This window comes from Choloepus didactylus, chromosome 3, assembly GCF_015220235.1.
Source record: "Choloepus didactylus isolate mChoDid1 chromosome 3, mChoDid1.pri, whole genome shotgun sequence".
NCBI lineage: Eukaryota > Metazoa > Chordata > Mammalia > Pilosa > Megalonychidae > Choloepus > Choloepus didactylus.
In genome coordinates this window covers 4,817,514-4,832,899 of record NC_051309.1, presented here as the reverse complement: position 1 = coordinate 4,832,899, position 15,386 = coordinate 4,817,514, and the positions used below count along the sequence as shown (strand labels likewise).

General features: G+C 62.3%; 1 protein-coding gene across 1 annotated transcript in view; it reads left to right on the top strand.

The window, feature by feature from the left end:
* The first annotated feature begins 520 nt into the window (after positions 1-520).
* Positions 521-15,386, top strand: part of HTRA3 (HtrA serine peptidase 3) — a 34,956-nt gene continuing 20,090 nt past the window's right edge. The window contains exons 1-2 of the mRNA XM_037829319.1: positions 521-1,027; positions 13,061-13,160. Of these exons, the coding sequence (XP_037685247.1) occupies positions 556-1,027; positions 13,061-13,160 (572 nt within the window). The 5' untranslated portion in view covers positions 521-555. The remainder of the gene's footprint in view (positions 1,028-13,060; positions 13,161-15,386) is intronic.

The window sequence follows — 15,386 nt, the reverse complement described above, 5'->3', positions numbered from 1 at the left end:
GTATGAGAATGGGGAAGTGGAGTCAGGGCACAAAGGGGCGTTTCCCGAAGGTTGGTTCCCGGTAGAGCTGGTGGACTAGGAGGGAGAAGCCCCGCCCTGCTGATAGGGATTGTGCAGGGCCCCCAGCGCAGGGTTGCGGGACGCTGAGCGGAGTAAGGGGGAGCCGGACTGAGCTGTTTTAGGGTCTGTCTATTCATCTCCGTGGGGACTGGTGGTGGGTGGGGTTCAAGATCCCGGACGTGGCGTGCGCCCCGGCAGCTCCCCCGCCCTGGGCTTCGCCAACCAGGCAGGCCTGAGTCCCCGCCGCCCGGGTGGGTGCAGGCCCGGAAAGCCGCGGGCGGAGGTCTGTTGGGGCCGGGGCGGGGCGAGCGCAGGGCCCCGGCCACCCCTTCCAGGAGGGCGGGCCCTCCTCCCCGCGTCTTAAAGGCGGTCGGCTCGCCGCCCGCGGCCCGTCACCCGGAGTGAGCGGCCGCCCCTGCCCGTCTCCGCCCCGGGGATGCCCGCGCGCCCGGCCCGCGCCGCGCCCGCCTGAGCCCCGGCCCGGCCCGCTGGCTGATGCGGCCCCCCGCTGGACCCCTGCGCAGGCGCCCGGCGGCCCCCGGCAGGTCCCCCGCGCTGCCGCCCGCCGCCGTCCCGTGCGCCATGCAGGCGCGGGCGCTGCTCCTGGCCGCGCTGGCCGCGCTGGCGCTGGCCCGGGAGCCCCCGGCGACGTCGTGCTCGGCGCGCTGCGACGTCTCTCGGTGCCCGAGTCCCCGCTGCCCCGGCGGCTACGTGCCCGACCTCTGCAACTGCTGCCTAGTGTGCGCCGCCAGCGAGGGCGAGCCCTGCGGCCGCCCGGTCGACTCGCCGTGCGGGGACAGTCTGGAGTGCACGCGCGGCGTGTGCCGCTGCCGCTGGGCGCACGCCGTGTGCGGCACCGACGGGCACACCTATGCCAACGTGTGCGCGCTGCAGGCGGCCAGCCGCCGCGCGCTGCAGCTCTCCGGGACGCCCGTGCGCCAGCTACAGAAGGGCGCCTGCCCGTCGGGTAAGCGCTCGGGCTGGGTCGGGGGCACCGCGCCTGCCATGGGGGGCGGTGGAGGGGAAATCTGCTCCAGGGAAGGGACTGAGCCTGGAGGTCCTGGGCATAAGTGAAAGACATTTTAAAAATCCTCTGATTAGCCCTCCAGTCTTCCAGATGGGGGAAACCGAGGCCCGGAAAAGCACACTGCTGTCCTCAATGTCCCAGGGTCTATCAGGGGCAAAAGTGAAACCCAGGAATCTCCTGCCCCCAGGGCCTTGTCACCCTGTATTTCTCCAGCTTCTGGACTCACCAGAATTCACCTGTCTCGTGCCCCATTCCCCGGGTCCTCACGTCCCTGCTCTGTCAGGGGTGTTGGGTCAAAAGCAATCTTTCCTGAAGGTACATCTCCAGGGGGCCTGCCCTCTGGGGCGACACCCAGCGTTTCCTTCCTTTCTTTTTTAATGCAGTTAATAGGCACATCTCCAGTGGGCCGTTTGGGAATGGTGAGCTAGAGGGGTCCCTGGACGGTTTGGCCTGCCCTTGGCGAGGGGGTTTGGGGCGACATTTCTCAGTCCTCCAAAACCCTGGGCCAGCCTCCCCTGGCCCGGAGGTGGCTCTGGATTGCTTCTTGCCCTGCAGGTTGTCCCTGTGAATGGAGGGAAATGGACAACCTGCTGCCCCTTTCCCCACCTGGGCACCTCCGGGAATGCAGGTTCTGCCTCCCACTGCACAGGTGCAGGCTGGAGCCCAGTCTGGGCTGGTGGCTGGGCCGGCCCCGGGCTCGTGGAGGTGAGCCAGAGCCTATGTCTGCTGCAGGGGAGACGCTGCCATGCCCAGGGCCATCTCCGAGGTGCTCTGAGAGCACGGTGGGGGAGCACCGAAGGCCTGGGCTCCTGGGAAGCCTTTCAGGATGGGGGAGGGGGGTGGAGGTTTAAGCTGCAACCGGAAGGATGAGGACAAGTTTTCTGGGTAGGGCTGGGAAAGGCATTGCAGGAAGAGGGAACTGTGTGAACGGACACGTGTAGGCCCAGCTGTGCACCGGGAATGCGTTGGGAAGATCAGCTCAGAGCAGCTGGCATCTGGGGGGCTGCAGGGATGGCAGTGGGGGCACTTCGGGCTGGCGGGTCGGCAGGGGCCAATGACAAGTGGCTGTAGGCATCACACTAAAGAGATTGGACCTTATGCTGTAAGGCGGTGCTTCCCCAATGTGCCAGCCCTAAAAAAATAAGGGTCCTATGGTTCAAAGAGGTGGGAAGCCAAGGGCCCTGCCCCACCCCCCTGGTAAGGAGTCGTATGATGTTTGTTTAGATCAGAGGTTCTATAAAAGCCTGCTTTAAGAAAAACAAGAAACAAAACCATAAAATCCAGGGTTTCTCATTAAAGTACCGATAGAGATTTCTTTTCTGGCAGAACATACTGGGGTTCCGGGGAGCTCAGTTTGGGAAGCACCACGGATTCTCTGGGCCTGCCACTGAAGGGCTTTAAGGGGCTGGGGGTGATGTGGTCAGACACGTGTTCAGACTGCAGGGAGAGGACAGTGCCTCCCGACAGCTAATGCCCTGAGTGCCCCTGAATCCGCACGCGGCCTTGGGCCGGTGCACCCATCTTGGGCCTTGACGGTGGGTCAGGGAGGTACAGGGCGGGCCTGGTGCCTGCCCGCTGTGCCTTCCCCAGCCCTGCCTCCCCCACGTGGTGGACACTGTGGGAGTAGGGCTGTGGGCCTGGGGATGTGGGGAACAGGGAAGGGGGAGGTGGTCAAGAGGACTGGAAACACCCATGTTGATGAAGCCTCTTCTCTGGGCTCTGGGTGGCGAGGCCATGGGCCCTGGGGAAGCTCCAGACTGTGGGGGAGATAGACGGAGGCCCGAGATAGACGGCAGGGAGCCCAAGGGCCCAGACAGAGGCAGGGGTCACTCAGAAGAGGCAGGAAGTGGCCATGGATCGGGTCCCCCTGACAGCACAACCTTAGACAAGTCACTTCATTAGCCTCGGTTTCCTCGTCTGTAAAATGGGGACACAACAACCCCCACAGCCGAGGGCTGTTGCAGGGATTAATTAGCCAAAAAGCACGTTCCTGGCACCTAAGGAGCCATGCAACTCCATTCTTCATTTCAGGCACCGGTGTCACCATTATTTGCCACTGGCATTTCTGTTTTGTCTGGCAAGATCAGGGGGCTCCCCAGAAGGGGTGCTTCTGGGCCGAGCTGTGAAAGGCAAGCTGGAACTCCCAGGCAGAGCATGGGAAGGGCGTTCTGGGCACAAAGAGGGACAGCATGGGCAGAAGGCAAGGTGCAGGGGAGAGGGTGGCAGCTGGGGCTGGAGCCGGGGGCGGGGAGGCCCTGGGTACGGGATGGAGGGTTTGCAATCCTGGACGGGCCCGGGCTCCACCTGGGACTCCCCGTGACCTTGACGCTGACACCAGCCCCCTGGCTGCCTTGGCCCAGGCACCTCGAGCTGCTGCCCAAGTCCAGGGCTGTCGGGGCCTCCTGGGCTTCCATGGCCATTGTCCCCACCCCCACCCCCAGAGCACAGAGACTCGGCACCCAGGCTGCAGCACGGGGTCCACAGGTGAAATCCGAGCCTTGCAGGCTGCTTGCTTGGCCCAGAGGTCTCTCGCTGGCATCACCACTGAAAGTCTGGGCCCTGCTCACACACAGAGGTGTCAGCCGAGGCTCCGAAAGGGGAGGCAGTGGGGGAGCAGTGGAACTGACTGCGCGTCTGTGCACTCAGAGGCCCCAGGCCACCTTCAGCAGGGGCAGCGGGGACAGTCCCCGAGGTCTGGAGGCGGGGGTCAGGCCGGGGCCCTCCTGGTGTTTACTGGGCAGCGTCCACCCTCCTTCCCTCTGGAGGGCCTGCCTGGTGTTACTAGGGGCTGTCCCCAAACACCAGCTTGCACGGTGTTGCCCATTCCAGAAGTTTCCACGTGGAAGCCCCTGTGTCTCCTGGCCCCTCCCTTCTCCTCTCCCTCAGCTCCTCCCCCTTTACCCCTGACAGGTGGGCTGGTCCAGGCTGCGCCTCCAAATGCCCTCCAGGTGCTGGTGACTCGGGATCCTTTCGGCCATCCCTCTCCTGAGCTGGAGTACATATCACCCGCCATGGTCTCTCACCTCAGTCTCCCCAGCTCAGCCGAGAGGCCTGCCCTCCTGATGTCTTGGCCGGAGGCCTGCGGCACCCTCAGTCCCCCACTTCCCCCCACCCCTCATGTCCCGTCCACCAGCGGGTCCTCTTAGCTCTCCACCTTGAAGCGTCCCCGGCCGGCCGCTGCACCTCCCCAGCCCGGCCTCACTGGCCTTTCACTGACACAGTCTCTCTCCGATCCCCTTGCACCCGGCAGCCGGTGGGGGGGAGGTCCTTGAGAATCTGACCCACCGGCAGGACCCCTCTGGCAGCGTCCCAGACTCACCTTGACCCCTGCCCACCCTCTGATGCTGTATCATGCCATCTACCCATCCTCTGGGCTCTGGCCTCACGGCCTTCTTTCCGCCTCAGGGCTTTTGCACGCACTCGGCCCCTGCTGATTCCTCTTTCCTCCCCGTCATGTGGCCGAGTCCCCATCCCAGTGTCCAGGCTGTGCCCCCCACCCCCAGCCACCTCCACTGACCACCAAGGCTAGGTACTTCCCTTCTTTAGCTTGGTGACCTTACCCTGGGGTCTCCTCCAGACCCCTGGGCACCACCTGTTGTCAGAGCTGTTTATGGCACCCAGGGCTTGAGCTCAGTCTTCACAGGCTCTGAGCCGCCTGGGACCCACTCTGTTTCCTCAGGGTGGCCCGGCCCAGCCAGGCAGACAGCAGCTGATGTGACATGACTGGCTCACTGGGGGCGTGTGTGAATCCCCTCTAAGCCCCCTGCTCCGTGTTGCATACCTCCAGTGATGGGAGGCTCGCCACCTTGGAGCATATTCTCATCTCCACTTTCAGGCAGAGCCACTACACAGGCACGTATAAATACTTAATAATGAGATAATTGAAAAAGACGTGTGTTTTCGGAGGGTCTCAGAGGGGAGGCCTCCTCATCTAACCTTTTCATTTAACCAGAATGCTGGGCCTCACAGCCCCGTCCGCCTGCCTCATGGACGAATAGGCCTTCTACTGCAATTAATTCAGAATCTAGAGCCCTGAGCAGTTTACAACGTGGCATTTAATAACCAGCTTTTATCGTGCAACCCCAGAGCCACATTTACAGCGTCTCTCAGTTTTATTTGTTTAAGGGCTTCGGTGGCTTTTTGATTCTTAATCCTCTTAGCAGCTTCCTGGGGTCGCTCATGTCTTGGAATTCAGCACTTGGGACTGATCTGGCGAGATCAGTCCCCCTCTCCCCGTCTCCCCCTCCACCCACGACAGCAGAGCTGAGCTGACAGCAGCTGGCGGTTGGAGCTCGGCTGGTCGCCAGGGGCCCCCGCCAAGGCCACTGCGAGCCGGGAGTCCAGCCAGAGAGGACACTGGGCAGCTGGCCGGTCCCCGCCAGGGCCTGACCCAGGAAGCACAAATACACCCTCACCCTCTGCTGCTCTGTCTACCCGCCAGGAGGCACAGCTGGGGTTCCCGCAGCCACCCCCTCGGGGGGACCCCTGCCCATGCTTCTCTCCTTCCTGTTCACCTCCGCCCAGAGGCCCAGGACCGAGCCCAGACTCCCAGAGCTCGTGGACTCCATGTGACCTGCCCTCTGCCTGCCGCCCACCCTCACCACCCCCAGCAAGCCCCCCATTAAATCCCCAATCCATTTTGTGAGGGATCGATGACTATGTGTGGAAGCCCCGAGGGGGCAGGAACCACCTCCAGGATGGGGAGGGGGTAGATCAGGGAGGGCTTCCTGGGAGAGGCGGCATCCAAACAGAGCTGTGGAGGGGTGGGTGTGGGCAGAGGAGGGAGGCAGGAAGCTGTGGAGCTGAGCTGCCGCCAGCCTGGGGAGCTGAGGGTGGCCTGTTCAGGCGGTGAGGGGCCCTTGGAGGCTTAGAAGTAGGGGGAGTGCAGAGTGGGGTGCGGGGAGCCCAGCTTGCCCCGGGCTGGGGGGCGGGGGTGAGGCTGAGGGGAGGGCAGGATTGATGGGCGAATGCGATGGGAGGGGCCTTTTGAGGCTCAGGTGTGGGAGGCGAGAGGTAATGGGGGTGGGGAAGTTGGGGACCCCAGGGTCCCAATTCTGAGGAGGGGCCATGCCCATGCTTCCTGGGCACTGAACGTGCATCTGTGCTGGTGTGTGTGTCCTCAGGAGGCTGGGGCCTAGGTGTTGGACAGGACGGCAGGCTGGTCACTCGGAGGCCACGGGGCCCCACCCCCTCGAGCCCAGATCCCCGTCCCCTTCCCAGGGGGCCCTGTGGGGGTACACAGCAGGTGCGGCTGCCGGGTGGGGTCCAAGGGCAAGCACCTGCTCAGTGAGCTGGAGCCCAGCACCCCAGACATGAGCCACTGGGTCCACCTGTCTGTCCTGACACATGCCCCTCAGCTGGCCATGAACCAGCCAGGCCACGTGAGTTCCCATGAGGCCCGGGGTCCATGAACACGGGATGGGGTACACACTGCGGAGCCCATCGGGGCCTGAGCGCCTCCTCAGGGCTGTGCTTTGAGTGGAGGTGGCAGCTTGGGCTCCCGGCTCACGGGGCCCTCACGTCCCTTTATTAGGAAGAGGTTGGGGGTGGCTCTGCCCGAGCCTGGGCCACCTGCTCTGCTGGCCTCGCACCATGCACCTTGAGCCTCCAGCGGCCGGAGGACATGGCCTCCACGTTTAGTTCTGACCAGGGTGGAATAAGCAGGTGAGAAATCGAATGAAGCCCCAGAATAGCGAAGACGTGGCCAGAAGGCATGCAGGACCTCAACCAAACCCCCAGTGTGGTGGGCGATCGTGGGATGCCCCAAGTCTGTAGATTCTGGGAGAGGAGCAAGGGGTGGTCCCAGCTCTGCCACACCCCGTGGCGAGACCCTGCAAACGTCCTGAGCTCTCTGTGCTTCCCTCTCCCCATCTGTCAAGTGGGGCTAACGGCAGCACCCCCTTGTCGGGCCATTGGACACTCAGTGAGAGGTTGAATTAAAATGCTTCCTGCACGGAAGGTACACAGATGCTCTTTCTGGACTTTTCTTGCATAAACTGAGTTCTTGAGAGAGGGGAAGGAGATGGAAAGCTGCCCTGGCCTCACTTAGTCCCCTGTTCTCAGCTGGGGAGCTACTGGCTGGGCCCAGCCAAAGCAGGGAGGGCTTCCTGTAAGAGGAGAGCCAGGGCTGACCCACCTGGGCTGTGTGGCTTGGGCAGTGGCTCTGAGTCCTGCCTGGCCTGAAGGGCCCTGTGAGGGGACCAGCACCCCTCTTTTTTTATTGAGGTAAAATTCACATAACATAAAATTAACAGCTGTAAAGTGAACATGTCTGTAGTATTTAGTCTATTCGCAAGGTCATGCAACCGTCACCCCCATCAATTTTAAAATATTTTCATCACCCCCAAAAGATCCTCTAACCTCATGGTTTGGTGGCAGTCACTCCCCCAAGTGCCCCAGCCCCTGGCAACCACGAAGCGGCTTTCTGTCTCTGGCTTTGCCTGTCCTAAGCATTTCATGCAAGTGGAATCACAGCATCTGTGCCTTTTGTGTCTGGATTCTTGTGCTTAGTGTGGTGTTTCTCGGTTCAGCCCTGTCATAGCACGCATCACAACTCCATTTCTGTTGACGGTTGAACAATAATCCGTTGTGCGGCCAGACCGCGCTTTGTTTATCTGCTCCTCTGTTGATGGACACTTGGGCTGTCTCCACCTTTTGCCTCTTGGGAGCGGCCCAGCACCCTCTCACCATCAAACACCGACGAGCCGGTGGCAGCTCTCCCGCTGCTGCACCGGGCTGGCCCACGGCCCGGCCGGGCGGGAGACGCGAAAGGCTGGCCCCGTGCCCAGCACAGGCCCGGGCAGCGCCGTCCCGGGGGCGGGCGGCCAGTCGCCTTGGCCAAGGACCAGCACGGAGCGGGGGACATGCTCGTGCTCGGGAGTCGCCGGGCCTGGCTGTGCCACCCTGGGCGGGTCTTGTGCCCCCACTGAGCCCTGTAAAATGGGTCAGCCGTTCCCACTGTGCACAAATGAAATCTTCAGTGCCCAGAGCCCGTCCTGACGTCAGAGCCCACCCTGGCCGGTTCTGGGCGTGGCCCCGAGGGGCGCAGCCTCGCCCCCGCCCCAGGCTTCATGGATGGGGGGCCCGAGGGTGGCAGCCGTCAGCATCCGCCCCCGGGAGCCGCGGCGGGCTCTGAGGCCATTGCTCTTGGCTGGGAACAGACGGTTCATTCCGGGACAGGGAAGAAAGGAAAACACAGGGAGCCCTCTCGGGAGCACATCAAACCCGGGAGGCGGCCCCTGGGGCTGCAAGCCTGTCCCTGGCGGGCGGGTGGGGCCAAGGCTGGGGGCCGGAAGCCTGGAGCGGCCCTCGGGACCACCCCTCTGTCCCTGGAGGAGAACATTCATTCAGTCCTTCACTCCTTCACGCGTTCTGTCCCTGCTAACGGCGAGGGTCAGGCCACAGACGTGAATCAGACTCAGACTCGGGCTCCCCGGCCTCAGGGACAGTCCAGGGGGACCAGCCTTGGGAGGGGGTGGAAGGTGCCATGGGCCCAGAGGGGAGAGAGGTCATCGAGCCTGCAGTCAGGGCAGACTCCCCGGAGGAGGCAGAGGAGGCTTCGTGTGCAGAGGCCCAGAGGAGCTTGGTCGGCTTCAGGAGCTGAGCCAGGTATACAGGGGAGCAGAGCAGGAGATGAGGCCATAGCTATAATGGGGACCCAGACATCGGGGTTCTTAACATGTGCTGCAGAGCTGCTGTCTGGCCTACAGGCCATTAGCTGAACTTGGCATCTTAGATGGGACCTTGTGGTCCTCCCCTGATGGCCCCCTCCTCGGCTCACAGCTCACCCCTGGGTGACAGAGGGGTCTGTTGACTCCAGGTATCAAGAAAAGGGGCAGTGCCCTCAGAGTTGGGGAAACAGACTGGGTCTCTGCCTGGCTCTGCTGGAAGGGCTGACGCATACAGTTGGGCAGGTTGTACACTGCACAACTCCGGGAGGAGCCAGCCACACCTTGTAAATATTGTGTCCTGGACTGTGCAGTGCACAACCTGTGCAGCTGTATGAGGTAGTCCTGTGGGATATCTGGACCAGTCACGTTCCCACTCTGGGCCTCAGTTTCCCTGTCTGTTCCACGGCACTTCTGACTGCCCAGAGGCCTCACATGGGCAGTCCCCAGCCCTCCAGGAAAGCTGGGAGTGGAGCCCTGAGCTCCTCGGTCCCCGCCAGCTCCTCCCCCAACTCCCCTCCTCTCCTGACACCTGGCCTTGGCTGTTTGCTCTGCCTCAGGAAGCTCCAAGGGAAACTTCCTGGGCCTTTCAGGATCCTGGTGTATTTTCACATCGAAAAGGAAAAAAGGCTAACAGCTGAGTCTGGTTGAGCTGTTGACTTCAGAGCTTTGGCTCGAGGACTGGGTGGAGGTGGGGGTTGTCAAAAAAAACACAAATAAACAGAGTCTGCTTCCCAGCCAGGGGGCCCACGGTTTTCATGTGGAAAGAGACAGTGGGAACCACGTCCTGCCTTCCCACTGAATCATGGGTGATTCATCTGCGGTGGGGAGGACAGAGAAAGAGGCCCCTGCCCCCAGCCCACCACCCACCACGACCGATTTAAAGTGACAGGACCCAGCAGGGTTGGTGTCCCCAATCGGCCAACTCAGGAGCCATTGGCCAGCCCTGCCCTGCTGGGGTGCCCCAGGCCGGGGGTCAGGGAAGGCCCAGGCTCTGAGGCCCCTGGACCAGCCCTAGGGACCAGGGGCAGGCCTGCCGTCCCCAGCTGAGTGACCTGGACAAGCAGCTTCCTGGCCAAGCTTCAGTTTCCTGGGCCATAAAAGGAGCAATGAACGTTTGTGGTAGATGTAGACCTACTGGGTGCTGGGTGCTGGGTGCTGGGTCAGAGACAGCCAGTCAAGCATCCTTGTCCTTCATTCATTGATTCATTCAGCAAAGTGTTTTCAGAGCCTGCCATGGGCCTTGCCCTGTGCTGGCTACTGCTGGGGGCCTGGGGGTGAGCAGCTGCACCCCTGTCCTGCAGGAGCTGGTGCCCTGCATGTGGGGTGTGCGTGGGTTTCTTTCGTGGAGGGTCTGTTGTCTGGCACACACAGGCCCCTGCCGTCCGCTTTTCCCCACCCCCAGCCCATCCCCAGGAACCTTCCGGCTCAGGCCTTGCTCCCTGCCCCTTCTTAGTTTTCTCGGATCTGTCTGCAGATGGATATTGCCTATGGTAGAAAATTCATCCAGTTTAGGAAAGGAAACACATTCACTCATAACTGCAGCTCCCTGCCCCTCAAGTAACCACCACGTAATATTTTGATGCTTTTCCTGCCAGGCCTTTATTTAGGAATATCTTACAGAGGTTTTTGGTGTGGGTTTTTTTAATCATCATGAATAAAAATTACTGTCACGTATTTTACATGTTTTCTGGGGAGCCTGCATCTGAAACGAGAGGCTCGAGCAATGGCTGGCCCTGCCTGCCCAGATTTCCAGGCAGTGGGATTCAAACCTCAGCGAGGCCTGAGCCGCATTGGGGCGCGAGGAGGTACAGTGGCCCTGCTGCCCACCTGCTGGGGACTGGGGCCAGGTCACTGGACAATGTCGGGAACCAGGGGGTGATCAGGATGGGGCCTCAGGGGTCTCCTGGCTCCTGATGTGAGCATCTCTAAGATGCAGGATTGGGTCGCACAAGCACGCAGTCATTTCTAATCATTTCTGCAGGGTTTTATCCACCCTGGGCCCGGTCCAGCGCCTGCCAAACCAGAATATCCAGAGGCACGTGAAGGCTGATGCTGGCTCTGTGTGCAGCTTCGTGCCATCGGGCCTTTGTGTGTGCTGTTCCCTGCCGGGCATGCTGTTCTCAGGGGCGCACATCTGCCACCCACCCCCGGACTGACCGCTGAGCAGTGGAGAGGAGGCTGGGCTGACTTTTCTCCATCTCCCAGCACTGGGCACTGGGTTGGCCCATAGAAGGCACTGAATAAACTCCACAGAGAGCGCATGTCATGGGCCGGGGGACAGGGAGAGGCTTTCCAACCGGGGTGGGGACTGCAAAGGGGGCAGGACTGGAGCTCGGCCAGGGTAGGGAGAGGGGGCTGGTGCTCGGGGGTGGAGGTGCAGGGTGGAGCCTCGGGGTGGGCGGAGGGGCTGAGGCTACACGGCCGGCAGGGGTGAGCGGGCGTCCCCCTGCTGCCAGCCCCCAGCCTGCCTCTCCCCGGCGCGGCTTTAGACACCAGCTCAGCCCCGTCAGGCCGGCCCTGGGGACGCATGGGGGAGCCACCAGGCCTGTCACACCCTCTCCCTGCTGACAGCAGAGGGCCCCCAGGGTCTCCCGGGGGACGGGGGGAGATGGTCTGGTTTGGTTTTGGGGGCACCTGGCTGTAGAGCGGAGCCTCCAGGGAGGCAGTGGATGTGACTGGTTTCCTTTCTCTCTGCTTGGGGGGCTGGAAGATGAATCCGGGGTTCTGGGGGCCATGAGGTAGAACAGCCAGACCTGCGCTGCACAGGGAGCCTCACCTCGTGGAGCCCAGCTGCCCTCCTTGGCATTTTGCAGAAGGATCAGCCATCATTTGTGAGGAGCAGCTCCTGCGTGAGGGTGTGGTGGAGCCCCAGGTACAGAGCAGGCTGTGCCCCAGCATGGGGGTTGTGGGGTCTCTGGACCCTAGATTCAGATCCGCCCCTCCCCTTACACAGGGGACTGGAGCAAACTTCTCTGTGCCCTCGAGGCTCCAACTCAATGGGTGGTGAGGACCTTGGGGAGTCATGGGGCACAGGAGAGAGCACCCAGAAGAAGGACCAATGTGTTGGGGTTTTGGAACCTGACTTCCACTAGATCCTGGTATCTCCCTTTCCAACGATCATCAGGAGCAATGCCAGCTGTGGAGCTGGACTTCACAGGCTAAGCCCTCTTTGCTCACCCTCGTTGCAGGGTGACAGGGTAGGGGGTGAGCTCCCCATGGGGCAAGAGTGTCACAGTTTACACCCAGTCCCCATGGGGTATGGGAATCTTCAGTCCCATTTTCACATGATGTGTCGTGGCCCAGAGAGGGCAAGTGATTTGCCTGAAGCCACACAGCAGCAGAGTGGCAGAGCTTGTATGAGCCCTGGTTGCATGTCCCTCCCAACCCAGTGCTCATTCCAGGGCTGGGAGCCACTTGTAAGGAAAGCCAGGCGGAGTGGGTTCCAGAGAAGAGAGCTCCAGTCTGTGGCGGGGACCTGGGAGGCCCCAGACATGCCCGTGCAGGGCCGCCACTCACGTGCCCTTGGCCCGCGGTCCTGGCAGGCAGCAGCCTCACTGCTGACGGCAGCAGAAATCTGAGCCAGTGGAGGTTTCAGGGAAGTTCATGAACTGCCTGGCAGATCACACTGGGGCATGGCCAAGTTCGATGAAGACGTGGGGCCCTGGGGACTCAGAAATTGGCAGCCCAGCCTGGTTCAGGGGGAGCTGTGCCAGGGCCAGGTGGGGGCAGCTCAGAAGGGGCAACCCTGGCTCCCACTGTCCCTTGAGTGGTCCTTTGCCAGTCCCTGGACCTGGTGGGCCTGGCCAGAGCTGGCAAGGAGGGGGACCAATCTCTCAGGCAAGGGCCTTACTGCCAGGTGAGAGGAAGGACAAAGCCCTGGGACAACTCAAGTCCAGCCCCAGCATCAGTACTGTGTGGTCCAGGGCAAGTGCTGAACCTCTCTGAGCCCCTGGCTGGCCACAGGTCAGTGCCACGATGCAAGGACACTTGGGACACGAAGTCTTCGTTTGCCCTTCTCAGGGAAACCAAGGCACCCCTCCAGAATGTTGGTGTCCCCACTGAGTCTGGGGATCTCCCGAGGGGATCAAGGTCTCTGATGGAGCTTCCTGCACCCCCATCCCAGTTGGGGGTCCTGGGAACAGGGGTGTCTGCACCTCATCAGCACACCTTGTTCTTCCTGTATCCACAGGCTGCATGGGCAGGCCTGGGATTCGGGGTGTCTGCATCTCGGTTCTTCCTGTACCCCCGGCCCGGGCAGGGGTCCATGTCTCGTTAATGCGCCTGGTCCTTCCTGCCAGTGCAGGTCTCCACCAGCTGACCAGCCCGAGGTTCAAGTTCAACTTCATCGCCGATGTGGTGGAGAAGATCGCGCCGGCCGTGGTCCACATCGAGCTCTTCCTGAGGTGCGTGCAGCCCTGCGCTCACCCCCGCTCGCCCCCGCTCGCCCCCTGCCTCCCGGCGTCCTCTGCGCCTGCTGGGGCGGCCTGGGGCCTGGGGACCAGAGCGGGCTTGGGCCAGGCCGGTGGTGTTCCAGGCTCCTCGCTGGCTGTGTGCCCCTCCCTGACCCTGGTCTCTCGCCTGCGGGAAATGAAAAGCAACCTTGCACCCCATGGAGCCCTGGGTGCTGAGTGAATGTGCAGGGAGCAGGAGCTGGTTCATTCGTTTGCTTAGGCAATTCTACTGGGCACCTGCTGTGTGTTTGTATGCCAGCAGGGCCAGTCATGGGCAATGGATCTAGAAACAGCTCGGCTGTGAACCGCTGGAAGGTGCTAAACAAGCCTGCAGCAGGGGAGGGTGACTGAGGGTGCCGGGGACTTGGGAGTGGACGGGGAGGGGAGGACGGCCCTGCTTGAGCCGAGGCCGAGGCATCCCTGTCCCAGGGGCGGCAGCAAGACCGGGTTGCTGAGCGGATGGCCAGGGGCGAGCGAGGGTTCCCAGCAGCCGAGTGGCTCCAGGCTCAGCCTCTTACCTGGAACTTTCCGGCTTGTGTGACACCCAGAGGCAGGATCGGCAGCCTGGGGAGGGCCTGTCCACACTGTTCCCCTCTTCCGCACGCTGCCCCCATGTTCTGACCCCTGCATTCAGATGGCCTGGGCACCCTCTTCCCACCCTGTGCCCACTTTGGACCTCCACGGCCGGACTGGTCTTGGGTGTCCCGAGGCCCCTTCTCTGCTGAAAGACAAGGAGGCTGTGCTCAGAGAAGGGGGGTTCGGCCCACACGCTCACTGAGCCCCCAGTCCTGGGTGGGTAACTTACCTCAGCTGGGGCCGGGGGTCCTGATGACACAGGACGAGTACCTGACTGTTGTCCTTGTTCCCCACCAGACAGTGACCAATTCCAGGCAGGCGCTGAGCCGAGCCGGCCTCGAACCCTCAGAGCCCAAGGCCTGCCCCAGAGTGGCCGCTCAGTGAGTGAGCGAGTGAATGAGTGAATGAGAGTGGGTGAATGGATGCATGAATGAATGCATGAGTGAATGAATGAATCATCGGGAAAGCAGGGTATCCGAAACCTCATAGAGGAAGCCGGGCTGAATGTGGGGTCTCACCTCCCAGAGGGGTGCCTCCCTGCAGCCCCCCACGCCGGGCCTCCTTTGTCTCTCCCCGGCAGGGCCTGCCCTGGTTCCCGCCACACGCCCTCCCCTGGCCCCCCGACCCCCAGTCCCATGGGGTGGTCTGAGCCAGTCGCAGGAAGCCCGGCCCTCGGGGCACTGCCCCCTGCAAATGGAGCACAGTGCTCCTTGGCTAACGTCAAATCCTGGGACTCTTCCCAAATCCACACGCGCCCCAAAGACAAGAGATTGACAGAATTCTCTCAAGTTCAGAGCCTTCCTTCCACCCATCTTTCTTAACCTTTTGACCTCTGCAGATGTGGGAGGGGGTCTGCACAGCTGTGGGGAGGCCCCGGGAGTCTGGGATGTGACCCCCCAATTCCATCCAGGGTATCAGAGGAAGTGAGTCACGTCTGCCCCGCGGCCGGGCTGACAGTCACCAGCGGCCTCTGGAGAGCACTCCAGGGGCTGGTTCGTTTGCCCAGCGCTTTCCCTGCAGCCCCGTGTCAGGGATGGAGGCTGGCCCGTGTCGTTATACCTGATCCTGAGACACTGGGGTGACAGGTGGCTCCTGGAGAGAGCACAGAGCAGGCTCACGCCCCGATTCCCAGCTCCAGCCCAGGGCTCCCTGCCCACCCGGCTCCAAGCCTACCCCAGATAGTGCCCTGGTCCCCTGGCGCCACCACCGCTTCCCCCTCCCCTCCTGGAGGGCAGGGCCCACGACAGGTGCACCATGGAAGGTGCCAGAGGGGAGGTCGTGGAGCCGTGGAATGAGCCGTGAGAATAACACTCCTCACCCCTTCACCCCTCCCAAGGACCTACGTGCGCCCCCAATGGTGTCATGATCAGAGCAGTGTCCTTTCCGTCCTTTGCCCCCGAGAGGCAGGCGTTGCCCTTCCCAGGTTCTGGACGAGGAAATGCAGGCCTGGAAGATTCCGTGGCCCGTTCCCCGGCAGCACGCTCACCCCCGTTGCCCCTCCCACAGCCCCAACCCCTGAGATGTGTCATTGGGCAAATTACAGCCGGGGAGCGCCAAGTGGCACATCCCTGGCCTTGCCCCGAGCCAGCTAATTACCAACTG